Source organism: Aulonocara stuartgranti (genome assembly GCF_965226115.1).
Source record: "Aulonocara stuartgranti genome assembly, chromosome: 23".
Lineage (NCBI taxonomy): Eukaryota > Metazoa > Chordata > Actinopteri > Cichliformes > Cichlidae > Aulonocara > Aulonocara stuartgranti.
In genome coordinates, this window is record NC_138958.1 from 6351745 (window position 1) to 6379440 (window position 27696).

Sequence of the window (27696 nt, forward strand, 5' to 3'; positions counted from 1 at the left end):
AGAAAAACGTTGCCTGGTCCGATAAGGCTCCACTTCTGCTGTGACGCATGAGTGGCAGGGTGAAAATTTGGCACAAACAGCATGAAAGTATGGATTCATCCTGCCTTGTGCTGACAGATCAGATGACTGGTGGTGGTGAAGATTTTCCTACAACAACCCACCGCTGACAATCTTCATGCTTATCACCGGCATACCAATCTTCTAATGCCTGCGTCCAACACCTTAGATCATCTCAAACAATAAGTTCACTACACTCGAATGGGCTATATAGTCACCACATCGCAATCCAATAGAGCACCTTTAGGATGTGGTGGAACAGGAGATATGGATGTATGGCCACAAATCTCTGAGGAAGAACTGCATTAACTTGTTGAATCTATGGCAGGAAGAATGAAAGCAGTTTTGAAGGTAAAGGTTCCTACCCAGTGCCCAGTAAGTGTATTTGCAGTGTTACACTGGTGGATGCTCATACTAAAGATGACTAGTTTCAAGTAAAAAAAACAAAAAAACCCAGTTTTTTGCATGTATTGATGATACCCCTAATGTAGTCATCAAGTGCACAAAGCTGGCTCTGAACAGAGGAGCCGACCTACCTGCTGTTCAGGTCTTTTGTTTGCAAGCGGTAGCCAGTCAGAAGGAAAAAGTATATGTATAGATGGATCCATTGTATAAATGGATAAGGAAAAGTTAAAACCTCCCTAAAAAGCCCATTTAGTTGATTCAGAATTCTGCAGCAAGCGAGCTGACAGGGGTAAGACAGAGAGAGCATGTTTTTCCCACACTGCCTTCTCGTCATTAGCTCCCTGTTAAATCCAGAATCAAATATGAAATCCTTCACCTCACTTTAATCAGGCCCTCATGGTACCATACCACTCCAAAAGAGCACTTTGCTCTCAGACTGCTGGTTTACTTGTGGTTTCTAGAGTATTTAAAAGTAGAATGGGAGGCAGAGCCTTCAGTTTTCAAGCCCCTGTTCTGTGGAACCAGCTTCCAGTTTGGATTCTGGAGACAGACACACTCTCTACTTTTAAGATTAGGCTTAAAACTTTCCTTTTTGAAGCTTATAGCGAAGCCTGGATCAGGTGACCCTGAACCCCCCGTAACTACGCTAGGCTGCTAGGGGGTTTCACACTGAGTGCTTCTTCTTCACTCACCTTTTCACTATATCTTTAGACACCACTCCGCATCTAATCATTAATCTCTTGCTCTCTTCCACAATGTGTCTTTTCTTTTGTTGCCCTCAACCCCAAACAGTTGTGGTGGATGACCTCCCCTTACTGAGCTTAGCTCTACTGAATGTGTCTTCCTGTTAAAGTGAAGTTTTTCCTTCCCACTGTTGCTAAGTGCTTGCTCAAAGAGGGGGTTGTCTGATTGTAGGGCCTTATAATATAAAGCACCCTGTTGATGCTATTTGGCAATATAAACTGAATTGTACTCTATCAGGGTCCAAGAATAAAACATAGTAATCAAATTTATGATCAAAGATTCGATTCGACTTAAATTTCTGTACTAGCAGCTGTATTTTCAGATTCGAAAACCCAGTTTTCTAACTTCAAAAAGGCGTAATTCAAAGTTTTAAATATTTACTTTAGTAGAGTTTAGAATGAGACATTAACATGTAAGCAGTTATGGGCTCAGGAGGTTGAGCGGGTCATCTGCTTATTAGGCTACTTTGGTCAGATACTGAGATCCCAATTACTGGAAAGACGTCAGAGTGTGCCAGCTAAAAAGTGATTAAAAGCATGAAGTAAAGAAGTCAGAGAGGAAAAGCACTGTAAGTACCAGTCCATTGAACATTTTAATGTTTTTCACCTACCTTACACTTACACATGTAAAATAGTTATCTAAGTGACTTCAGAGCTAGAATTAAAATGACAATATTTCAGTTTGTTTTTGTGTGGAATAGTTTAAAATTGTCCACGCAGTTCAGTACATTTCTGATGAGAAAAAACAAAAACAAAAAACACAAACAAACGAAAACCAAACAAGTCAGAGTACGTTAAATATCCATTTAACAAACTGCTTCAGTCAAGGATTTTATTGTAAATTTACACAGTTCTTAAACTGAAAGTAAAACAATGATGACTTCAGCCAAATCTTCTTCAATAAATACATAATGAGGATATTTTTTGGCATGATGTAAGAAGGATGTAAGAGCCACACTGTCAAATAGCACAATACTGCTTCACCTGGTTGGAGTAACTGTCTGTAGTTTATTTACACAGCACCATCTAGTGGTAAACCATTGAAATGTATCTCACAACCTCCCTTTAGAGGACAGTGTTTCAGTTCAAACAACTTTACAGGCATCAGTAAGACAGCAAAGACTGCCTTGCTCCTGGATAACAGGAACCTTCACGCAGACTGACTGAGTGACATAAAGGCTTCTGAAATGTTTCTTTCATGGCAGAAAAGAAGAGCACAAGTGACTTCAAAAGTACTTTATAAAACAAAAGTAAAGGTTAAAAAAAAGATTTAAAAAAAAGAAAAGAGGCTAAAGTGGTGAGGGAGTTGGCCGTGAGCAGAGCTACGGGGGGAAAAAGTGCACAGGTGATGTGATGTGGAGGTGAATGTGGAGGAGAGGATGAGTGTCATTGGACAGAGCGTCACAGGCTCTGGCAGCACTGGAGTTTGTTGCCCTTCTGCCCGTCAGTGGTTGGCGGGACACTTATATCTACGACATTGTTGCCTGGAGACTCGTCGTGTGCAGATCTGTCTGCTATCTGCTTCTGTGACACGATGCGATAGATTTCTGCAGACAAATTTGAGAAAGAGGGAAAAAAATTACACTTTTGCAATGTTCATCATTTAAATTTTAATGTTCTTATTTATTTAACTGGCTGTGCAGATTAAATATAAAAAGGTACTATCAGCTGCTCGTGCATTTCCCAGAGGAGTCGCCACATGTTTTGATCTGGCACAGATTTTTATGCCAGATGCCCTTCCTGATGTAACCCTCCCATTTATCCAGGGATCAGCCCAAGGAATACACTAGTTTGTCACCCTGAGGTGGGGTTTGTTTCTCTCTCAGTCCTCTATTTTTAACCAGTGGGTGTAAAGAACGCTAAATGTGTTATTAAATAAATAAATATTTAACAGTAGCATGTAAGTTACACTTACTGATCAAACTAATCGAAATATGAGTGCATTTAAAATGTACCAAATTTAAGTAAATATTAATTACAACCCATGCCTAAATCCCCAGAATTAATACATGTTAAAGTATGTACAGTAGTTATATAAATGTAATGTCTTTTTTCCTGCTTCTATCTGGCATGCAACTAACATACATTACTGTCAGAAAAAAGTCTTGATTCGCCATCATTTCTTTACATTTTACAAGGAAACTGACAGCACAGTCTTCAGGAATAGTTCTCCAGGCTTCCTGGAGAACATTAAAAGCTTTTCTTTAGATAATGGATGTCTTTTTTTCCCCATTCCCTGACAAGATGATCCCACACTCCTTCAATAATGTTCAAGTCTGGGCTCTTAGGAGGCCAGTCCTTACCTTACAGTGTTCTGTTGTGCGTTTTTCTTCTCAGGTATGCCTTTACTGGATTGACAGTGTGTTTGGGATCACTGACAAATGAAGCCGTTGCTCAGATTTGGCTTATTCAAAATCTAACCGTTCTTTTCTGTATTCATTAATTTTGACAAGATCTCCAACACCACTAGCTGAAATGCAGCTCCAAACCATGACAGAGCGTCCACCATGTTTTATAGATGGTTGTAGACACTCTCTGTTGTACCTCTCTCCCGAGTTCCTCCAGACAAAATGATGGCAATATAAACTTTGGATTTCAAATTTGGATTAATCACTCCATCAGGCCTCTTGGCATTATTTTTCAGTCCCATTCTTGTGTAACTTGGCAAACACCAGCCTTTTCTCTCTATTTATTCCCCCTTACGAATGGCTTCTTGATCGCCATGACTTTAAGATACTGATAGACGTGCCACGTCTTATTTTGTCCTTCATTTGTCCAGTTTCCCCTGTTGTTTTAACGATATGCTGCACAGCGTGCTAAGCTACGCCAAGTTTTCAGATAAAGCTCATTGAGAATCACCTTGTTGATGCAAAACACTACCATTGGCTTGAGTTGGGTGGCTTTTTTATGCTTCAGTTGGCTTAACATTAACATTAATTCACTGCATTTACAGCAGTCAAATAATCAATTTTTCAGAAAAAAAGCACACTGGGAAGCTATAATATAAAGTGCATCTACATGTCATCATACAGATGTTAACATGTATAATACTGCACATACAATGACTGCAACATTCAAGTTGTAAAAAAGTCCTTCACTAAGAATGAAACGAACTTACTAACCTTAAAAATCGTGGTCAAAATATTGAGCATAACATGACTTATTTTAACAATAGTTAATGTAGTTACCCATACTTGTTTATCATCAACATATTCAACTAATAACGAATGTTGGGGACATCAAAAATCATTTCACAGTGACAAAATCTATACTGAAACATTTGATGAAATTACATGAACTGGTCACTACCAGTATTATGATTTTGGTAGATGCCTTTTATCAGATTTCAAAATAAAAATTCTGTGTGCATTCCTACCTGTTAAAATGTTCTTGAATGCCTCCTCTACATTCGTGGAGTCCAATGCTGACGTCTCAATAAATGAGAGTGTGTTCTTTTCTAATACGAGAAGAGACGTTCGACACTTGAGATATGCACAAAATCACACTGAGCGCAGACTGTTTGGCATAATTGTGTCTCAGTGCGATTTACCTGCGAATGCTCGGGCCTCATCAGTGGGCACGGCCCTGAGGTGTCGGAGGTCGCTCTTGTTTCCAACCAGCATTATGACAATGTTGTTATCAGCGTGGTCCCTCAGCTCCTTCAACCAACGTTCAACGTTCTCATATGTCAGGTGCTTTGCGATATCGTAGACTAGGAGAGCTCCGACCGCACCGCGATAATACCTAAGTGAACCAGCATAAACGGAACGATTAAAATACTGTCAATACAGCACGATCGTGTAAGCTAGTTCAGACAAACTGAAAATACTCACGCTGAGGTGATGGCTCTGTAGCGCTCCTGGCCAGCTGTGTCCCAGATCTGAGCCTTTATCGTTTTGCCGTCCACCTGAATGCTTCGGGTGGCGAACTCCACCCCGATGGTGCTCTTGCTCTCCAGGTTGAACTCATTTCTTGTGAAACGGGACAGCAGGTTACTTTTCCCTACTCCAGAGTCTCCGATTAGTACAACTAGAAACAATACAAAAATTATATTTAGACTTTAAATGAAAAGCACTCAAGGAAATTGTACTTTTAATAGTGTCCCATAGGCGGGTCTGTGACCAGTGACTGGATTTCTACTTTGTTTTTACACTTAATTTAAACAGACTCATTTTTAGCTGCAGGATTACAGATTTTACTACAGAATTTACAGCCATGCTGAAAGTGCTGAACTGTTGCTTTCTATCTCTAGCTATCAGACTTTGCCCTTTTGGGAATGAGGCTATTAGAAGTTGCCAATATCCTGCTCTATGGGAAATCTGACTCATCAGTTTCTCAACGCCTCTTATTGCTGTGTCGTAACGAGTCATCAGTATCTTACAATCAGTATCCAATGGCTTCTCTAGACCGCCTTACTTTGATTTGATATTTTTAAGAGATAGCTACTTGGCCATTCATAGTGTTTCATCTCAGGTTAGTATCACAAGGGAGGAAATAAGGATGCCACCTATTGTGGTCCCATTCTGACAATGAAACCTAATCAACATAACTGTAATCCTAGGAGTAAATGGATCATATGATCAGGGCTTGGTATTTGTTTGGTATGAAAATATGCTGGCTTTTGATGTTTGGAAAACACCTGGGAGCAAAACAGGGCTCTACTGGAGTTTCCTCCTCTTTGCTTTCACTGGGAGCGAGTTTCCTCCCTCAGGCTCCAGTTTTGTTTTGTTTTTTTGTTTGTTTTGTTTGTTTGTTTTTGGGGGGGGGGGGGGGGGGGGGGGGCACAAAGAGGAATCCTGTTTTCTTAATCATTTCATCTGAGTTTAGGAGGCAGTCTAAAGGAAGCAGACCATTGCTGGAGCCCCTGCTTAAATAGCAGACGGCTACGTGTGGCCACCGCAAAGGAAAACTTCTCTTCCATGCCAGTAAAGTTTAATTAATGCAGAAGTAATGGCACCATCCGTCTGACTAGCCACTAGCTTGCAGCGCCACACGCCCTACTTTCTAGAAAAGCCCAAACTGCTAGCTGTAAACCTCGGTACAAAAGAAACAGCACCGCACCTAAAGTAACGGTAAATATGGGTTTAATTAGAGGAAGCGACGCTTCAATTGTAAAATAAAATAATAATAATAAAATAAAATGTAAAAAAAAAAAAAGGGGGGGGGGGGGGATCTCGGGTTAGCTACAGTTAGCAGCCACCACCAGCTGATTTTCTACCCGGCGGTACCGCAGCTAGCATGCTAACTGACGCTGAACCCGTCCAGAAGCGGCAGCGGTTCCGCTTACCTTTAAACAAGAAGTCGTATTCATCGTCCCTGTTCCCCATCGTTTGATACTATCGCCCTCCTTTTTGAGATTGCGGTGATGAGAGTAGGTAGGTTTCCCTGCCCAAACCAGGGTGGTGCGCCAAGATGACGAGAGACAATGTGCACGGAGCGGAGCCGCTGACACGGTCACGTGACTGCCCGCTACGCAGTTGCGCGTACCGAGAGGAGGCGATGCGGTTAGTACTGGGAAAAGTCTCCCTGTGGATACTTTACATTCATTTACCTTCTTATTATAATTCGACTTTTAATATGTTGTGTTTTTAAGGTTATAAATTATGTCATAGTTTTTGAGGTTTCTGACGTTTAATTTACAGACATATGAAAATGAAAAACCAAGTACATCCTTACCGCTTCCATAGGAATAAAGAGGGTAAGTAACAGGCAGGTGCCGGTAATCAAATGCAACAAGTCCTTCATTGTACAGAGAGATTATTCACAAATTGAAAACATTCAAGACAGCTGCCAGCAAATTCACCCTTAAGTTACATGTTCAAGTTCATGATTGTACAAATAGAAAACAGCAAGAATGACTTGTTTGGAAAGGAAGGAGAAACCCTCCTCTTACCAGAAATAACTGCCAGCACGGCTTATCTGCACCTGAACAAACCACAAGACTTCTGGAACAAAGTGGAGATATTTCACCATGCACAATGAAAACAAATCACAGCATATCAGGAAAAACGCCTCATACCATAACTGTCAAACATGGTGGTAGAGGGGTGATGGTTTAGGTTTGTTTTGCAGCCACTGGGACCTGGACACACTACAGAAAATGAGTCGACCATGTACTCCTCTGCATACCAAAGTATTTTGGAGGCCATTTGTCTGACAGCTAGATGTTGGCTCATGCAATAAGAAAACAATCAAGGTGTTGTAATGGTCCAAAGTCCAGCCCTGAACCCGACTGAAGTTTGTCTCAAAAGCCTTAGGACAGCTGTGCAATGCAAATGAATAAGAGTGGGCCAGAATTCTTCCAAAATAATTTGAGTGACTGATAAAGTCACACAGAAAACAAGTTATTGCTGCTAAAGGTGATTCCACATTTAGCAAGTTACTGATTATGGGATGTGCTCAGTTTTTCACAGGACTGCAGAGAGTCCCTTGAAGACTTTAAAAAAGTCACATACAGGTATTTTATTTGCATTGCTTTAGTTTTCCATCCAAACAAGGAAAAAGAAAAATGGAAAAACACATAATACTGATGATGAAACTGAGTGCTAGCCATCCCACACTCTTACAAAGTTGGCAGTACTGATTTCTCCAGCTGCACTGTGCTGAGAAATGGTTAAACAGTTTTGTATATTAAAAAATGTGTTGTGTATTTATTTTAAAGATCCAACAATTAAAGAAATTGGCCCAACAAACGTGATAAACTGCTGCCCATGTTACAGTCTGTGGACGTCAGGCCAATCAAGCTGTAGTACAATAGTGGCCAAATGTTTTGGCACTACCAAAACTAAACTTATATATATTTGTTAAATTAAATCTTTGAAACTTATGAAGCCTTTGTGATTGTTCTTCACTGTATCATAGAAACATCTTTGTGTAACTGCCAAAACTTTTGACAAGTGTAGGACAAAAAAGCAACACCAGGGGACAGCAATGCTTTGGTCTGAACCAACTCTCTACTTACAACTAATCTGACAAATCTATATCATCCAAGTCCATCCAAAACTTTTGAACAGTGGTCAAATGTAGAAAAGGCCCAAAACAGCTAAAGAAAGGAACCTGTGTGGCCAACACTGGCAAGATATTTGAATCTCATCAGCTCTTGAAATGGTGATATTTGTGCAGTGCTTAACTTCAACAAATGTATAAACTAATAAACTTAAGATGGCACACCTACAAAAAAACCTCTACACCCTTCTCTTGTCAAATGAATGTACAATAAACTGTGCAGCCACTTACCAGAAATCAGAGAGATTTGCAGTGAGGGCGAGGACTCTTGGGTGCACTCGCTGTTGCTTCTTCTTTTTTTTTTTTTTTGGTTTCAACTTTTGTGTCCATCATCTAAACACCTTTGTGAACACAAGAATTCATAATCAACCACTATAAACAGTGATTCACGCTAAATGTGGTTTAAAAACACACACACAACTTAAGTACAATACTCACTTCTAAAGGAACTCAAGTGGAGAGCTGTGGATTTGCAAATTTTAAAGACATTGCAAAATTTATTCATGTTGATAGGATGTGGATTCAGGCTGCCAGCTGGTGTATTGAACTTGCAAGTTCAACAAATACCAAGAAGAAACCAAAAAAGCTCCCGGGGTGTTCGCTATAAACACATGCAGGTCAAGAGCCAGCAGAGACAAAAAATAAAGCACTTCGGGGCCCTTTTTATTGACGACACCTCCACCTTTTGTTTATCTTAATAAATAAATTGAATACATTTTCAGATTTATTCAATCCCCATCTTACACTGTATGTTATTCCCCAACTGTGTCCGAATCTTTTCCTTAACAATTTCCCATTAGTTGTGTTTATTCATGTCTTACTTTGATCAACATGTCAATTTACATCATTTTGGTCCTGCATGATATTTGACACTTGTGTTACATCACTGTCTGGGCACTCCACCCGGAGCTTATGATTTGTTCTCATTGTGGTTATTTTGACAGGTCGGTGCTGCGGTAGATACGCAATGATGATTGTTTTACTCGCTTTTTTTTTTTTTTTTACATATACCCCACAGATCCATTGGGTGGTGGATATTCAGGTAATAACTATAATATCTGTGTCTGTCTTTCTAACTGCCTCTCACACTTTAGGGCCAACGTCAACAGACTGGGACAGATGACTTCACCAATACTGCGCTCTGAAAAGTGTGCTTTCGTGACAGATGGGCTGTAAATGATGATTCAAACTTGGAAACATTTGTGCATCATTGCGGATAATAGTCTTCACTAAGAAACCGGAAACTACACCGTAACCTTCCAGGTAACATGACGCACCTTCAAAGAAACGTAACTATGCGTCAGGTCGAGGCAGACCTCGGGACTTGAGTGCCGTGGATGTTATCCGCGTGCTTCAGTTCGCCTGAATCAAGATGGCACAGCGACATATTTCGCTGTTGCTCTCTGTTCAAAGCCTAAAAGTTGGATTGTTGGTGGTGAACCCATATTTAAACGGAAACAGTTGCATTTTGTTCTCTGAAAAGAACTAAAAGAAATAATATTTAACATCTTGTTTCTGTAGAAATTGAGAGCTTATGATTTCAGATTTCAGAATGGAGGCTGGCTTTATATGTAGCGTTAAAAGTAGAGCAAAAGTTTTCTTTTTTTTTTCCTTTCTTTTTTTCTTTTTACAAATCAATAATATATTTTCACATAAAAACATATATTAGCAGTAAAAATTATTTTTACATAGCTTAATGTTTCTTGATTTACAGTAACTCTGTACTATTTTTAACAGTAATGTTGAATTTTGTTTTTCACTGTAATGTTCACGGATATTTCTTTTTTTTTACAGTGTATAGGTATGAGCCCTGCGTAAATGAACCTTAGGCTGGATTGTTGATGTTAAACTATAATGGCTAAGAGTGAGTTACTTTGTAAAGATCAAAGATCACACATTCACAGAGTAAACACTGCTAAGGTAACGCCAAGGCCCAACCTTAACGTAAATTCGGGAACTGCTATTTAATCTTATTTTTTTCCTGCATTGCTTTGTGTTGTGTGTTTGCACAGTTATTTCAACACGAGGAACAGCCCTAAAATCGACAAAAACATGTTTTTGTTGGTGGCGCTGGCATCTGAAAATGTGACTTCGTGTCCTCAGTTCATTTTGTAGCAACAGAAAAAAAGAATACACGATTATTACTACGTCATCTTTCATGCAACACTGAGCTCAGCAACGTTCTCATGGAATCAGATTACCAAAAAACTTTGACAAGATTGAGAATAAAGTACAAGTTGATGGCTAATCTCAGGACCTGTTTCATGCTATCTGAAAGAAGCCTGTGCTATTTTTACTAAAAACCGTGATGATATCAAGTTATGGCTCCTGATTAACCGAAAGATTAGGCGTGATACGTCAAGATCACACCTTGACGTGTCCCGCCATTGTTTCACTGCCTGTACCTTGGTAGTGGTGCACCCTTAACGGGTCGCCAGTTCTAGGCAGGGCTAACGAGGGCTAAAGAGAGACAGACAGTCAAAATTCAGTCAAAAACTTCATTTACATTTGGGCAATTTAAATTCACCATTTAACCTGACGCCCTTAAGCGCATGCCTTTGTCCTGTGGAATACCTGGAGAGAGCCCACGCAAATTTAAGCAATGTGCAATTTCTTGGTTATAAAAAACAAACACCATTTCCCATCTTACAGCGTTAGTACACTATACTTTTTTAAAGGTGCAGGCTGTATTATATAGAGTAGCCTAACTTCTGTGTATTTTATAGGAAAGGAGCAACAAATCATAAACATTTGAATTGAATTTGAATTATGTTGTAAAGACCCTGCACGCTATAAGTATTTTAAGCATGCCCAAGTTATAAACTTTAGAATAATTCAAAATGAATCAAAAATCTTTATATGGAGTATATTGTTTCCTCATAGTTCCATACTGCGTGGAGCTATGGGACCTGCAGCACGTGCAAAACAAAGATTACTATTACTAATACTAATACTAATACTAAACCTAAGCTAAGGCCAACTAAACAGAAAACAAGCGGAAAACACATAGTGTACTTAGAAATCTAAACTAAAATAAAAATATAGAGTAAGAAAAATAAGTTTGGTTTTAGTCTTTGCCAGTTTCGTCAGATTATGTCAACACAACCTGCCAAGCAAGTTTTGGTGCAAATGTTTAATCAGAGTGCCCCAGATGACTAACCTTCATATTATAACCATTTAAAAAAGGCCTAATCCTCAAACAATGAAGACTAAATTGAAATTAGCAAACACACTCTGGACTGAGCCCATTTAAAACCAAATAAAAATAGTCACGATAAGAAATTCTAAAACAACTGCGCTTCAAAGCAGTGAATAATCTACAAACAAACTGTATGCAGAGGTTTGAAATAAGCTATGAATTCAGGTCAGAGATTTTCTAAAAGCAGGTCTCTGGACAGAAATCTGGAAACTGTATACCTGAGAAACAGGTAAACAGGTGAAATGGTTCTGGAGCAGACTTGTGAATGAGTAGCTGACTATTCAAAGTTAATGAAAATGTAAAAAAAAATAAAAAATAAAAATGAAGTGGTAAACACATGTACTAGTTACTAGTGGCCATTGATGATGGCAGGTCTAAAAAGCTAACGCTCCAGCTCAACAGCTTTATGGTTTGCGTTGTTTCCATTTAATGACCTGTGAATTATTTACTGTAAATAATGACTGAAGAACATACACGCTCTGATGAGCATTGTGCTTTAGTTCTTTTGAAGTTCATTAAGGTGTAAATACCAGGCGCTGGAGTTTGTTCCAAGTTGCAAGAAAAGGTAGTTTCCGTCCTCAAGAAACACCCACCCACTTCGCTCTTTGACCAATCATTGGTCGAGGGCGTGGCCCAAGGACTGAGTTGTTTTATAGTCAGGCAGCTGGGGCACTTTTCATACATTTGTAGGAGAATTGAGTTCGTATTCACAGTATAATCTGACTTATTCTGAACAACGACACTTGCTGTGATGGCAAAGCGAACAAGGCGACCGAGGGACCAGCTGCCAAACTGTTACTATGAAGGATACATGGAGAAGAGATCATTCAATGATGAGGTAAATAAGATTTTTGCTTGGTTGTTTGTGCAGATATGTGACCGTTGTGTACTCACGCTTACAGCAAACATGTCATTATTTTCCATCGAGGCTTCAGGTTTTTAACTTTCAAACAGTTTAGTCAGTTTTTGAGTTTAAATGTCCATGAATTTCTCATAAACGATCAAGACCTGATGAAGCAAAGTCTTTCTATTGATTGATACTGTCCAAAAGAATTTACTCTTATATATAAGAGAGAGAAAAAGAGCAAATCCTTACAACTGAAAAGTGCAAAAATGTGACCACTTTTGCTTGAAATGTTGTCAAATTCGTTTCCTTATTGTAAAGCAATCAATTAGTCTGAAATATGTTTTCTGTTTGTTGTGTGTGTGTGTGTGTGTGTGTGTGTGTGTGTGGTAACAACAGAGGAACATGAATGATTGACCTGCCAACCATGTGCAGAACATGCCATTAATGTTCCTAACAACTGCCAACTGTTAAATATTTTTATTTACTTATTCATTTTAATGTCAGGGCCATTTAGTGACTTCAAAGAGGACTTCTATGCTTTCATTTTGTTTGTAGTTCTGTAGTTTTTTTTTCCTGCACAAGCCCGTGCTTTATATAAACTGTACTCCAATGTAATATTTGTACTTAGTCTTTACAACGTTATGCTTGAAATGATAAAACAGCACTGCATTGGCATGGTTACTGCTCAGTTACCCTTTAAAACAGATGTAGGTAAAAGACCTAGATAGAAAAAACCAGGTAAACAAAGTTGTTTACTGTGGTAGAGAAGCTCCTTGTCATTTTCACATTTTTTTCCTGCCTGTCAGACTGGTTTGACTTCTTTATTGCGTTTGTCGTAATCATTTGAGAAAACCAGGAACTAACACAAGATATAAACTAGAACATCAAGCTTTAGAGATCATAAATCCTGAGGGCTGTTCTTACAAGGTGTTACTGATAAGACTGTGCACATGAGACTGAAAGGCAAGCCTTTATCTCACTTTATAAATTCAACACAATTTGTTTGAGCTTGGCATCGAATGCCTTAGAGATTTTGCCATCAGCCTTAATATTTGCCAGCAGGTCACAGTGTTGGAAAATGGAAAAAGAGAGCTTCATTCGGGTCTTTGCTTTGTCTGTAGACCAAAATAAGATGAAATTATACATGAAATGTCTCTGGTTTTCTCAGTCTAGGCAAAACAAGTCTGGGGAGGCATTGTACAAGCATGTAGAGCAGAGTTATTAATATCATACACCTGTATCTGTTGAGGTTTCTCGGTTTCCTTTGCGGTAAAGGAATCAGTTGACTCATCAGGTCTTTCCCAGAAATGTCATCAGCCTGGTTTTTGTTGATGTTGTTGTTTTTTCCTTTGTTGTGTAACTTTGCTTTCTTCTTTACTTGGAAGGAAATAAATGAAATGGATAAAAGAAAATGGATGATTTTATTTTTAAAATATCTATCCACGTGTCTGGATTCGTCACTTTTCTTGAGCTGTTTTTCTTTTGTGTGCAGACATCTCAGAAACTGTGGACCGCCCTTTGTGGAAACACCCTTTTTTTCTTCAATGACAAAAAGGACTGCGATGTAAGTTGACTTAATGAAATTCACAAATTTGAATTATTCTTTTTAAAAAACAACAAACAAAAAACCCCCCAAACTTTTCTTGATTAACCCTCTTTGACTGTGTGTGTTTTATCAGTACATAGAGAAACTGGATCTCAGTGGATTTATCTCAGTAACAGATGAGACCAGACAGGACCGTAACTTGGATGCAGCCAGATTCAATCTCCGACTGAAAGGCGGAAATATCAAATTCACCGTAAGGGAATATGTGGAATACATGCAACTGGTCTGATTTCTATCAAAGGAGGATGCTCTGTTTTTGACCTTTTCCTCCTCCTCTGTCACTTCTTTAGGTCCCAAATGCAGAAGTTCGTGAGTTTTGGAAGGGCTATATCCAAGCTGTGGCTGAGGTCTGTGGTACAAACCTTTATCTCACTTTATAGAAAAATAACAAGCTGTAGATGTAACACAGAGTATTTAAAATTATTATTATGTATTCCTGCAGCTGGCTGTGCCCACCTCTCTGAATCTGCTGCCAGGTCAGATCCACATGCTGAAAGAGGCAGTACAAAAGGAAACTGAGAGAAAACAGAACAGCCCTCCATCTGCTGAGACCAGCTGCCCTTCTTATGTCACCCTACAAGCAGACATGCCAGCGTCAGTATCAAAGACACTCGTGACTTTTGCACTATTGCTGACTATGTTTATGGCGAAGAGGTGTTGCTATAACTGTAAATGCGTTAACTGGTATTTAACTGAATTATCTGCATTTTCATTCTCGGAAAAAAAAAGAAAAGAAGCCAGACGTGTTGGAATTTTGTTTTCTTTGGAAAGAAGTCAAGATTGACTCTAATGCCAGAAACATTCTTTGCATATGCATTCCATTAGAATTTAATTATATACCGAGCTCAGCTGCTGATGAGTGACACATTTGTGTCATTCCTATAGCTGTTACCACAATGTCTCCCGCCTGGAGGCCGAGCTGCTTCTTGACAGAGAAGTCAAAAGAGGAAACCTGCTGCTGAGACCTGGAAGCGATGGGAGCTCCTTCGCTGTCAGCACCAGGCAGGACTTGGACAGGTACGCACACACATCGGACACAGATATAAACATGTACTCACTCATTCATACATAACACAAATAATATACAAACTTAATTCCCAAAAAGTTGTGATGCTGCGTAAAATGCTAATTAAAACAGAATGGAGTGATCTGAAAACCTCATAAACCCATCATATTGTTTATTCACAGTAGAACTGAAATATGGATTTATTTATTCTGTTTTTACGTTACGCTTTGCACAGTGTCCCAACGTGGCTGATAGCAATAACTATGCTGGTATTTTATTCAGGTTTAAAGTTTATTCATTTTTTTTCTTGCAGCCCTTTAGTCAAACACTACCGCGTGATCCGAAAACACGACGGCGGCTTCATCATTGATGTGGAGCCTAAAGTGAGTATTAACACCAAAGCCCAATTCTGGGTTCAGTTGTACATGTGTGCCTCAAAGAAAGGAGCAACTGAGTAACTTAAGTGGAATCTTTTATTCTCTATACAGGTTTTGCCTTTTTTTTTTTTTATTGCTTTATGAAATCTTCTGTGTGTGGCTTACACCCACATGGCAGTGACAAACAGTGCAACACACACACACTGCTGCCCTTGATAGAACTTTTTTTTTCATGGTTTTATTGGCGATAGAGATAAAGTGTTATGACCTCCTGGAAAACAATAAGGTATTTAACAGTAAAGGCTGTGGTGGGAATAAAATTGTCATGGCAGCAGATGATTGTTTTAATCTGGCTGCTGTTTTCACGACTCAGCCTGGTGTGTGTGGTTTTTTGCATTAGTTTGCGGGTACAACGCTAGGTTTGTGCTTGAAAGTTGCATACATTTCCTTCTGTGCTCTCATGACACACCTCAGTCTGTAAAGTGAATTTCAGCAGCAGTGCTCACTGCAGTTCCTGCAAGACATTTTATCGTTGCAGGTCCATAAATGACCAAGTCAACACACGCACACACACACCCTTGTTAACTTTGTGTATTTGATTATTCTCTCTGTGCAGGTCACCTGTGACACTCTGCACGATATGATCAGCTATTTAGTGACATCAACTGACAGAGTTTTGATTCCCCTCATTATTGAAGAACCATATGAAAAGAAATTATGTATGTACAGAACCTGATATAGTCCAGTCTCTATTTGTTCTTCTGTAATAATTATTCCATGACTAATATAAGCTATGGACTTTTTTTAACAGCTTATATTTCTTCTGATAATGAAAATGGAGAAAAGAGTGTTCAGCAGCCCTTGCAAAAAGGTCCTCCACCAAGCCTTCCTTCCAAGCCTCCCAAACCAGGTATTTTCCATTAACACAAACTCATACATCAGTCTGTTTACTCTGCTTTGTAAGCCTCTTTGTTTTGGTGCAGTTGGGAGATTCCTCCTTGAGATTTAACTTTAGTTTCTTCTTTTGGCTCTGGACTTTGAAATTAAATGCTAATTACCATTAAACTTTAATTAATTAAACTGTAATTTAAGAAAATCTGCACAAAATATCACAGTAAACAATCGTTTGAAATGATATTGAATTCATTCCAGACTCCTGTGACTAAAACATATTACGTTAACCTTTATTTACCTGAACATAATATGCCGTGTTTATTGTCTGCATATTTGTGTTTTCCCAAGGTTGCTGGTTGAAATAGTACCTGTTTTTTTGTTTGTTTGTTTAAAATCTGGTCATTTTCTTTCTTTATTTTTTATTAGGTGCTCCAATAATCAAAATCATGTCTTCTATTTTCCAGTCTGTAGAAAAACACCATCTCCTGAACCAGAGGAATTGCCAGTGGAAGAGTGCTTGTATTTGAATGAGAACTGTGAGTATCACCATTGTCACATGTGCCATCAATCAGCTCATCCATCATGAGTTTTTTGTTATGTTTCACAAGTGTAAACAGGTGTGGCTTCATTTTTTCCAGTTACTGTTTCTAAGCAATGTCTGTGTTCAAACAGGGAATGAGGAAGCAGAAGAGACAGAAGATTCCTCAGTCAATCCGTTGCCACGTAAGTGGCTCTCGATCTCTATCTCGCTTTCTAATTTAAGAAACTATTGGAAAATATTCACTTTGACGCTGCATGGTTAATTCCCCCCTTGTATGTGTCTGTCTTCACTACAGAACCAGAAGGGAAAACCCAGAAAATTCCACTCATGCCTCCAACTCCTGCACCTCGCAAATTTTTTCCCTCCTCCGTTTCAACCACAAAACAAGATGTGAAGGTGAAAGCCGTTACAGACCCCGATAATCAGCGTAGGTTCACTTTAAGGCTTTTTCCTACCTCAGTGAAATCTGAAACACATTTAATATTTTTCTAAATAGTTATTTTTACTTTTTTCTCATGTTGAACTTAATAATCTGTTTATCTTTTAGTTGCTCGCGCAACAATATCTGAGCTGAAACTTCGGCTGGAAAAAAACAAGGGCAAGTGCCAGTGACCTCTCGTGACGGGAGCCCCTGAGAGCAATCTCCATCTGTGACAATATGGCAAAGCTGCTGTGTCAGACCGTCCCTGCAAGATGAACCGACACATGGGAGCAGAAACGGGCCGCTGATAACCTCCCCCTGCTCCGCAGTGTAGCTCGGCTCTGTCGGCAGCACAGAAGCAGCAAAGCCTCTCAGAGGATTAACGTGCTATTGATTTTTGCTTCTCTTGGACACTCGTTAGCAAATTAATCAACTGTAAAGAGCAGTGCACATGTCACATTATCTATACCTTTCTCTTGTACACTTTGCACATTTGCCAATGAAAGTGGCACTTTTTTTCTTTGTTCTATTGAATCACATTTATCAGTGTTTTTAGATTTTTTGTTTTTTTAAGATTTCCATAGCTACAATGGTTATATTCTGCCTTACAGGCAGGATGTTCATATTTGAACTGTAGTGTATTACTGCCCACCTTTTTAGTGATGCAGCCCTATGAAGAAAAACAGAACTGCCAGACGAACTTTTGGTTTCTGTAAATGTATCGTATAAAATTTTTATTTTTTATTTTTTTTACTGAAGTAAAACTTGCTCTTTCGCATCAGGTCATGTGATCAAGCAAATTCTAGTAGGTGCCATGCAGCAACAGGATAGGTTTTATGACGGTCTGTGCCAGGTCTATTTCCGCTTTATGTATTATTCATACAGCCAAACCTTTTTGTCCTCCTTTGTTGATTTCTGTTTTGAGACAGACATCCACGGACAAACACAGTGCTCTCACTCCTTTATTACCTCAATGACTGATACATTATAGTGGAAAAAATTAAACTATTTACAATAAACTCTGACATCTGTCAGCATGTGAAACAAAGTCAACAGAACTCTCGCTTCTTTAAAGCATCGCAGGCTACATTACTCAGAACACACGTAGAGGGAGAAATGTGGCAAAGCAACACTGTTACCGTGTGTTACATACAGCATGAGGTGGATGCTTCTCAGAGGTCAGGCGGTGCACAAAAACAGACTTCAGACTAAGTTTTCAGGGTTTATCGTTTTAGTTTCTCGCCTGGGTGGCTCCATAAATGGCTAATCTGTATTATATGATTTATTAGCTCCAGCTACTGCCTAGCTATTTGTTATATTTAGGACTAAACGCAGTCCACTACTCATAATGGGAACTCTTTGCTGCAAAAGAAATGGTGCATATACAGGGACAAGCATTAGAGTGCAGTTATGTGAGTATACAGTACAATCATTTCAAAAATCCTGAAGCCACATGAGCGCTCTGACTTCACTACAAGGAGTTAAAATGAAGGAAGTTGCCTCTGACTTTTAGTCTGTACGACAGACTCCTCCACAGATAACACCATCTCTGATTTTAAACTAACAAAACCTCAGCAGGAGCCAAAAGAGCCCAAAGTGTGGGTCCTGGCTATTATATGAAATACAATAGACACTGTTAAATGCACATGCCTTGGCAACAAAACAAATTCAGCATCCTAAATATGTTAATTTCTTGTATCTAAAAGCTGCTGGCAGCGATTCAGGGACTTCAGTAACTGTGTGTAGGTGCAGGTTGTTATTTGGGTTATAGACCGTATGTTGGTTGCTGGCTGGATAGGTAATAACCGCTAATCCAAATTTTTCTGACATAGTTTTAAATTGGAACAGAAAGCTTATTAGCGTACCCGATTTCATCTTTTTGGAAATGAGCAGGAAGGCACAGGGAGAGAGAGCAGACAGGACAGAGCGTAACCCTGAACCGGCAGCTGGCTGCACAACAGTTCGGCTGACAGAAGGATGGACAGCGGCCAGCGCTAAATCAGTGCTCTAGCAGCAGTGGTGCTAAATGGATGTGCAGAGACAGGAAACCTAGCAAGCCTACACCTACTGTATCCCCAGCATTCACAACAGCCAGAGTCATACATCTGAAGAGTTCTGTCACTGAGGGAGCAGCAGACCCACCTCTTCCCACCTAAAGTTCGTCTCTATGCAACACAGACACTGCACGTGGAACAGGATAAACTGTCATACTCCAGTGATTTAACTCTTCTGCGATATGGCTTCGACCGCCGTCAGGGCAGAGGAGATGATCTGCGGCGCTGACCAAGGCTGGGTGGAGGTGGGAGGAGTCCACTTGGCTAGGTGGATGGATGTGTCTAGTTGAGACTGGCGTTGGAGCTGCTGGTGCCGCTGTTCTTCCTCTGGCCGCTCTGCACCACGCTAGGAACCTGCAGGCCCGTCACTACAGAGAAACTCCCGTTCCACACCTGCAGGGGGCAGCACATGACAGGCAGTTTATTAAAATAAATAAATAAATCAGCAGGTGGTGCAAAGTTTTCAGACAAAAATAGGCTTGAATTTCCTCACCATGAACGCTGGGATAACTGGCTGCTGAAACTTAGTTTTAAAAGTGTGCATCAGCTGCTTAGTTTTGGCGTTGTAAAAAGACAGAATACCTGGAGAGAAACACAAAGGCAAACATACTTAACGGTTTATTTTATAAAGATTTTCTTTTTAAAATGTGTGGAAGTTAAAGTAGCCTTATTCTTGCTTCACTTTAATCCACAAATAACGCTAAACAGTCTTTTTCTTTTATTTCATTTTGTTCCAGTTACCAAATTGTGGCTGAGGCAAACTAAATCTTTGAGTTCACCCATTGATCTGTTTGGATCCTACCTTCATCGTAGTTGATGTAGACTCCGATGCTATTTGGGATGGGACAGTCGAGGGTTCGAGCCTTGTTGTTGTGCTTGGCTGTGAGGCTCTGCTGCAACCAGTTGTTCAGGTGGATGCACCAGGAAGCGCTGCTTTTCCCCAACTGGTCGAATCGGCCGAGGCTCCGCAGGGCTACGCCCACGGCAAAGGCCTTGCTCTCCTTGTCGAAACGCACCTCCCAGTACTGCTGGCCAGCATCAATCACAGTGTCAGCTGTCACGACACATAAGGCCAGCGTCAAAACAATCGCCACTGTCTTTACGCATGCTGACAGCTGTGGTTATGTAACAACTGCCTTGCTAAGAGATGGAAATCTGATTTGAAAAGTTAGTTATGTGGAAATGATTTCTGTTTAAAATATCCAAAGCTGTAAAAAGTGCAGTAATTAAAAGAAACAACAAAAAAACCCTTTGGTTTAAATCTGGATCATTTCTTCTCGTGTAAAGCCTTCATTACACCAACTAATTAGTTCACCTTGGGCGGTAAGGAAGATCAGATTACTTTATTGTGTAACTTTCTAACATTGTATCTTACAATCTACAATCTGGGGCGGTTTGGTAATGCAAAAACAAGTTTGTGTCTGTCCTTCCCTCTTTTTTTGCTGCACGTATTCTTACCCAGCACTGTGTACGACTCTGCTGTAAACCTGTCTCTGCCGGGCCGGGCGGTCGGTGCTCTCTTAGGAGACATCAGGGCTGACCTGATTACAGAAAAGACACGAGCTAGAAAGATTCAATATTTCTGAGCTTTATTCATAATGAGAGTTAGCACATGAAATCAGCAGCTTACAAACCTGGCTGGGGAGTGCATTGGTGAGTTGGTTCGGTTCTTGTCTTTTCGGATGTCCTGTATTTTTCCTCCGCTGCTGTCCCACTCAACGCTCAAGTCCTCCACCTTCAGGTTCTGATGAGCTGAAGCAGCATCCAGCTTGAAAGTGAAAGCTGGATATTGGGAAAGAAGCAACGTTTTTCTTTTAGTGTACAGGAAACTGAAAAGCCCCACATCTTTTGTCAGTCAGAGTAAAATAACAGCAGCCAGATCTAAGTATTCTCACCGTGGGTTTCTAGTGTAACCGGCTCAGAGAACTCTCCCGCCACAGCCTTGTTACACGCTCTCACTCTGAACGTCAAGTACCGGGTGTCAAAGCGCAGACCTTGGAATTAGGGAAGTTTTCTAGGTTAGAAAATCTACTCAAAGTTTAACTATAAATGCCAAACATCACCTCACAGTCCTCTTCCTACCCGTGAGAGTGTGCTCCATCTCTCGTATCCCCTCCACCACCATCCAGGGGTAGTCCTCTCGGATGCGAGGTGGACCCTCGTGATTTGTGCGCCGGTGTTCTAGTATGTAGTGGTCTATCTTGCTATCAGGCTCTGGTAAACTCCAAACTACAGTCACCGTATTGTCGCACACCTGGCACTCTGACACCTGGATCTCAGGAGTAGCAGGAACTGAAGACAAAAAGAGTTTTTACCTGTTACAGATTGTGTCCAACATCAACTTTCACTACTCTTTACTAAAATAGTCAAGAAGTGTAACAGTTCGATATTAAAGCTGCATTTAATACCACAAGGGGGCAGTATTTTCCTAAAAGAAGTCTGACATGACCTTGTGGCAAAATATAAATATTTATTTTATTTTTATTTTTTTTTACATGCACTTGATAAAAAAAGTCGCCCTTCTCTGTGCCCAACTCTTCACTCACATTCATCTGATAAACTTTCACCTTTTCCATTTACTGTATCCTGTTTAACCAGCAGTGTGTCTTAGCTCTGTGTGTCTTAGCTTTACAGCTAAAAGCAGGCGATTCAGATCAGATTGAGACCCACACTACATATGTAGGCTGTCAAACCGCAACGGTGCAATAACGAGGTTAGGAGGTCTCGCACAGCTGTGGAGTGATACTTCTCTGTGGTTTTATTGCTGTATGTAACTCCCCGTCACATCACATGTATTCATTTGACTCATTAATATAAAAAAATGCTGGTAAGTGGAACATACTGCAGGAAGTTTAACACACAGCAAGCATCGACCCTTTCTTTTGTTCTGGTTGAAAAAACACAAAAATGCCTACACTGCGCTTAACAACACCTCCAGGGTGGCAGCTTATACTTTATCTACCAAACACAGCCTGACCAGAATCTCTTAAGTATTTTTTTGAACTCTTAACTTCATTGTGTTGTGAAATTAAGTGTAATGTGCAGTGACTCATTTCGGGTTGTTTTATCTAGATTGCATCGTCTTACTTTTGAAATTCATTGAGGTGAAGTTAGACTACATGTACTGTGTAGCAGTTCAAGGTGTAACAATACAAAAGCTCAAATCTTAAAAGAGTTTTCACACATGAATTCAGGTGGGAACGTTAACCAGATTTCCCCCCTTTTCCCACATGCAGCACACCGGATCACGCAGCCTGCTTCAAAAACACTGTTTAGTTTAGGAGATCCCGCTGCCTGAACAGACGCACATCCCGCCTAGCTGCTGTAAACTCTCCTCATATTTTATCTGCTCTACTATATGACCTAGTGAAAAACTACCTGGACTTTGTACGAGGGAGCAGGCAGGTTACAGGTTGTTTAACTTCCGATGCGATTGAGACAGTTGTGCCCTCACGTGCAGCTCTGCTGATCAGAGAAACAACTGAAACCCATTAAATTGGTTGGCACTCGACAAGAGCCGACAATGACATGACTAGATGCAGATTTTATACCAAAAAAAGTAATTTTTCAGACAAAAACTGTAAAGTAATTAGTTACTAATTATAGTAAAATACTACAGCTGTAATTAATAATTACTCAAAGTAATTATTAGTAACTAGAGCTGTTAAGGAGAACCTCAATTTCAGCTCCATATTTAAATTCTTGGACTCTGAATCATGCTAAGCTACTCTTGTAGAGTTCAAAATAATCCTTACTAATCTTATGCTCAGCTGTACTGCAGCCCCTAATTTTATCTGACCTTCAGCCCTTCTCTCTTTAACTTTATTTATATAAACACATTAAAAACCACTAAAACTAAATAAATTAAACATGTTCCTGAATATTGATGCTACACAACATTTACAGCAGGAACCTATCCTCCAGAGATGAACTATTTCCAAAAGCCTGACAAAAAAAAAAAAAAAAGAAGAGGTACATTTTCAGTTTAGATTTAACAACCGTCACAGGCGATGCTCATCTGATTGCAAAAACAGCCGAGGCAAACATCCCCCTTTTCAGAAAGCATCAATCAGAGGAATGATCAGGAGTGGCACACTTTAATGATATTGAGTGTATGGAGGCAGACTATCTACCACATATCCAGGTGCAAGACCATTTAAGGCTTTAAACACAAACAGTTTTCCTTTATATTGGATTCTGTAGTGCACACTACCTGTAAATAATCAACAAGTAACTGACCTACTAATCCATGCAGTGCATTACAAGAGTCGAGTATAGATGTAACTAAGTGTGCATGTGTAACTTTCTTATCATTGGTTATCCCTTTTAAACAGAAGCTTTAAACAATCAACCGGGTGTGTAAAATTAAACAGAAGTAGAGAAGCAGAGTGCTGCTTTAATGTTGTGCAAGTCAGCAACTCCTTCGTTTCAGACCTGGGAGAAATTTGAGTCCTTGCAACATCTCCCTCTCCTGGCTGAAATCCACCATCAAGTGACTCATGTTGTCACTGGCTTTAGCCTTCAGGGAGAGGCGAAAGGCTGGAGCCATTGTGACGCTGTGGAGAAAGACACACAAAAAACACACAAAGACGTGGGGTGGAAACAAGTGCGGGTCTATTATTGAACTGAACCAGAGGGCGACAAAGAAGAAACAGGTGATTCTAGTACTGCTCACTAAGAAAAGACCACTAACTACATTTCTGACATACTAGCGCTGAACTCATCACCCTAATTCAAAAAGCGGAGCTAGAGAGGGAGCAGCATTCATCCAGGGAGGGGCTGACACAGGATGGCACAGACTCGAGATGAGAGTGGGGAAACTCAGAGACAAAAGAGTGGAAAGCTTCCATCGTGCTTACTGTCTATGAAATGGGTGCGGTGGCTACAGGTTTGAATGCATGCACGCTACATTCATTAGATGGCTCGCTGGTTACAGGAGGCTATGACAAAAGGAAAGTAATGGATTGCTGAGTACTATACCTATCCTTAATGTCTTTGGCCGCCTGGAGAGGAGAAGCACAGAGAGGGAAAGGAAAAAAAGAGGAGAGACACGGAGCGAAGAGAGAACTGAGTAGGAGCCCATCATGTTGTCATTCAACACAAAAAGCTGCCGGTGGCCATGTTAAAATCACTGCTAGTATGACAGCACAAGGAGGACAGATTAAATCGTATGTGGACACTGAAATTCACATCAAACGGCGCAGCAGCATGACTGTCAGTTACCTGAGTAAAACCGTCCGTCTCAGAGGAGCAGAGCGTCTGATTGGCCATCTCCAGAAGCTCCTCTGAACTCTCCAGGGCTTTGGAGCAGGCGCTCAGCTGACTCTGAGAAAAGACCAACTTACAGTCAAATGGAGCGCATCTGCAAACTCCCACAGGTTATTCGTCTGTATAATAAGTTAATTGTGTTGCCAGCAGAAGCCATGGAGCTAGCTGCATCATTTGAGAGTCATCGCTCAGTCCTGAGGCTACAGACGTTTTTGAATTATTGGTATTTTGACCTGAGATGAATGAAAACAAAGATCAGCTTTCATTCATGCAGCTAGTTTGGAATAAATGTTGCAAAGAAAGAGAGTAAAAAAAGCAAAAAATGCAAACTTGAGATGAGTCATTTTCACCTCCTCTCTGCAGCAGGTACCTCTGGCTCCACAGCTGCAAGTTCCTGGCCTTACCTTGTTTATTGTTACACAATATGAACAAAAGTATCGGACCACGCCTCGTAATCTTTGAATTCAGGTGTATGAAAATCAAGCATGCAATCGGCCTTTACAGACTGCATGGCTCACTGAATTCGATGGTGCTGTAATAGGATGCCTCTGTTGAGATCTCTTGTAAGAGGCTTGTTGCAACATGGAAGTGTTTAGGAACCATGCTAGCTCAGCCATGAATTATATCGATGACATAAAGTTACAGAGCGGGGTCGCCGAGTGCATAAAACTCGCCGACGCTCTGCTGATTCAGTAACTGCAGAGTTCCAAACTTCCTCTGGCATTAACACCAGCACAAACACTGTGTGCCAGGAGCTTCACTGCATGGGTTTCCATGCTTGAACAGCTCCTGCAGGTGTAATGTGGAGATGGCTCAGTAGTTTTGAGGCATATAGCGTATATTTCTCTTCTCTCTCTCTCTCTATGGTCTTCTTTCTTACTTCATTTTTTAAAGCACTTTAACAAGCTAAAGCAATGTAAAGGAAAAAAAGTAAAAAACAGTGTTGCTATGGTGGAAATCATTGAAAGCTGATTGGAGCAGAAGTCACCTGATTCTGTACACACCACTTAAAAACAATCACATACGGACACTTTCAGTCTCCTTGCATCTTTGGGGCGATTTTGGCCAAACCATTCATGTTCAGGAGGTTCATGGTTCGAGGAATAAATGACAGTTTGGACCTTTTTTTTTTTTCCAAACAAAGGGGAACAACAGCACCGTACAGATGGTAGCAGTTTAAAGGAAGTGGCAATATTATTTGTCTTGCTCCATAGTCCCCTATAAATCTTTCTAAGCTTGGCAACGCACTTCAAAACATATTACTAGCTATTGTTACTGTCTTCCTAATGCCTCAGAGGCATTTCCAAACCAACAAATGACACATAAAGTCAACACACTTTCAAGAGAAGTACAACCGAACATGTGAAGCATTTTAGAATTCAGCTTGAAGGATAAACGCTTCTCACCAATATTATAAATTACAGTGGCATTAAAAAACATAAACGTTAAGACAAACACGATGATGCTCCACTTAAACCTGTTATCTGTAATTTTGTGGTTTGTATTCTGTACAGTTACAGTATTTTTTAACAGATCGTGTTAAAGTACGTTGCATTCTGCTTGCTGTTCACTTAGAAAAGTTTAGATTTTAGTCTGACTTAAAGGTCAGGAGGCTCCGGTTTTATCCTGTGAACCGCCTTACTCAATCAGTGATCAAGAGATGAGCATGGGATGTACAACAACAAAGAATGAAACAACGTCCCCACAAGCACTGATGCAACACCTGCTTTCGTATGCAGACAGGTAATAAGTCTAAGCCATGCAATGATGCCCCCCCGATTAAAAAGATCTAGACTTTTCAAATCAAGAAACAATAACGGCTACCTGCAGCTCATAGGTACGGCTTGCTCGCTCCTGTTTGATACGGGTCAGCATATTTTCTTTCATTTCGTCCAGAACAGCATGGAGGGAGCTGCATTCAGACTCCAGGTCCTCCTGCACCCGGTTGGAATTTGCCTGTTGTCGCAGCAGAAAAAAAAACGTTCAGGGTATCATTTGAGATCAAATTTAACTTGAGCCCTTCGCGTTACTGTACCTCCAAGTTGTCCAGACTCTGCTTGAGAGTGCAGATGAAGTTGGAAATCTCCTCATTCTTCATGGCCAGTGTGTGGGTGATCTTCCGCAGAGATTCCTGAAGAAAAAGACAAAATTTTCCTTTAGTCAATTCAGATTTTTCTTAACATTTCTGCTTTGAACTCACACACAATCTGACCCTTCCAGGCAGGCTCAGGATCCCTGTATTAGCGCACAGGAGAGCCTCCTCTGTGGATAAGATGTGTTAATCAGCCCTTGTCTGATGAGTGGACACATAAAGCTTTAGGCTTTGAGCTCCCTTTTAAACAGATGAGATCAGAGAGGGACCTACCCTCGGTGCACAGGGAGGGCGGAAGGATGCGCATTTATAATTTAATAATGCAGCTCCGCAATCGTTACGCAGGCGACTTCAAAGACCGGACACACAATATTACACAGAAAAACCCACACTTTTGATTTGCTGCCACTCCTGCTGCACTGCTCCGACGCCACAGTGAAAAAGCCCATTCATACAGAAGAACTGTGCAATGTTTGTTGATGGAAGAGGAGCTACGCCAAGGCCCCCTTCCCCACGTCCCCGACTGCTACACCGATACTTGTCGATAAGAAAGCGGTCGATAGCGAGCACAGAAACGACCCCACATCCACCCGAACAAACACCGAGTACAAAAACAAGACGACTGAGGAATTCAAGCCCATGCTGCATCCACAAACTCCCTCATATCGCCGCGTCTCCCCCTCCTTCCTTTGTACACTACGCCCTGAAACGGCTTCCCCCATCAGAGACACCTGTTCCCCCGGCTCCGGCTCACCTTCTGGTCTCCCATCTTGCAGTCAGGTGCACCGGCGCGGTCGCAGCTCCACACACCGCCGGTATGTCTCCTCCGTCCCCCGGTGTTTGGTGTATTAGCACGGCGGAGCTGGTACTGATGCTGCCGGAGAGCAACGCATCTTCGGACGGACACCAACCACCAACGCCTTTGGGCCGTAGTAAGCGGGGCGCATGCGGCACGGGGGGATTCTGGGTAGTGATGTTCTGGTGGCGCGGGTGAGGGATGCTGCTTTCAGGTGCAGTCAGAGAAAGGACAACGCGATAGATAGATAGATAGATAGATAGATAGATAGATAGATAGATAGATAGATAGATAGATAGATAGATAGATAGATAGATAGATAGATAGATAGATAGATAGATAGATAGATAGATTTTAAATAGCCTATATAACACAATACAGAGCC

At 40.6% G+C, this 27696-nt stretch overlaps 3 protein-coding genes across 4 annotated transcripts; 1 reads left to right on the forward strand and 2 right to left on the reverse strand.

Annotated features, from left to right (window-relative positions):
- Nucleotides 1-1773: 1773 nt before the first annotated feature.
- Nucleotides 1774-6672, reverse strand: LOC309701406 (ras-related protein Rab-11B). The gene is made up of 5 exons (XM_082525539.1): nt 6493-6672; nt 5039-5234; nt 4756-4949; nt 4582-4662; nt 1774-2752 (listed from the first exon to the last, which is right to left on the reverse strand). Exons 1-5 carry the CDS (start codon nt 6530-6532, stop codon nt 2607-2609), a joined length of 657 nt encoding a protein of 218 aa, XP_082381665.1. The 5' UTR covers nt 6533-6672; the 3' UTR covers nt 1774-2606.
- A 176-nt stretch (nt 6673-6848) lies between these two features.
- Nucleotides 6849-18149, forward strand: LOC309701403 (signal-transducing adaptor protein 1-like). Of its 2 annotated transcripts, none has more exons than XM_082525533.1 (15): nt 6849-6903; nt 9305-9473; nt 10005-12247; nt 13749-13820; nt 13936-14055; nt 14153-14209; nt 14305-14456; nt 14748-14879; nt 15182-15251; nt 15862-15964; nt 16057-16155; nt 16604-16675; nt 16812-16862; nt 16976-17107; nt 17228-18149. In XM_082525533.1, exons 3-15 carry the CDS (start codon nt 12161-12163, stop codon nt 17290-17292), a joined length of 1212 nt encoding a protein of 403 aa, XP_082381659.1. In that variant the 5' UTR covers nt 6849-6903; nt 9305-9473; nt 10005-12160; the 3' UTR covers nt 17293-18149. The 2 variants fall into 2 exon arrangements, with proteins under 2 accessions (XP_082381659.1, XP_082381660.1); XM_082525534.1 differs by lacking the exon at nt 6849-6903 and adding an exon at nt 9136-9154.
- fsd1 (fibronectin type III and SPRY domain containing 1) lies at nt 18050-27405 on the reverse strand. Its single transcript, XM_082525532.1, has 13 exons — nt 27270-27405; nt 26459-26554; nt 26248-26379; nt 24379-24480; nt 24136-24158; nt 23590-23711; nt 21238-21447; nt 21051-21149; nt 20790-20937; nt 20614-20696; nt 19958-20209; nt 19649-19737; nt 18050-19548 (listed from the first exon to the last, which is right to left on the reverse strand). Exons 1-13 carry the CDS (start codon nt 27282-27284, stop codon nt 19438-19440), a joined length of 1482 nt encoding a protein of 493 aa, XP_082381658.1. The 5' UTR covers nt 27285-27405; the 3' UTR covers nt 18050-19437.
- Nucleotides 27406-27696: the final 291 nt, after the last annotated feature.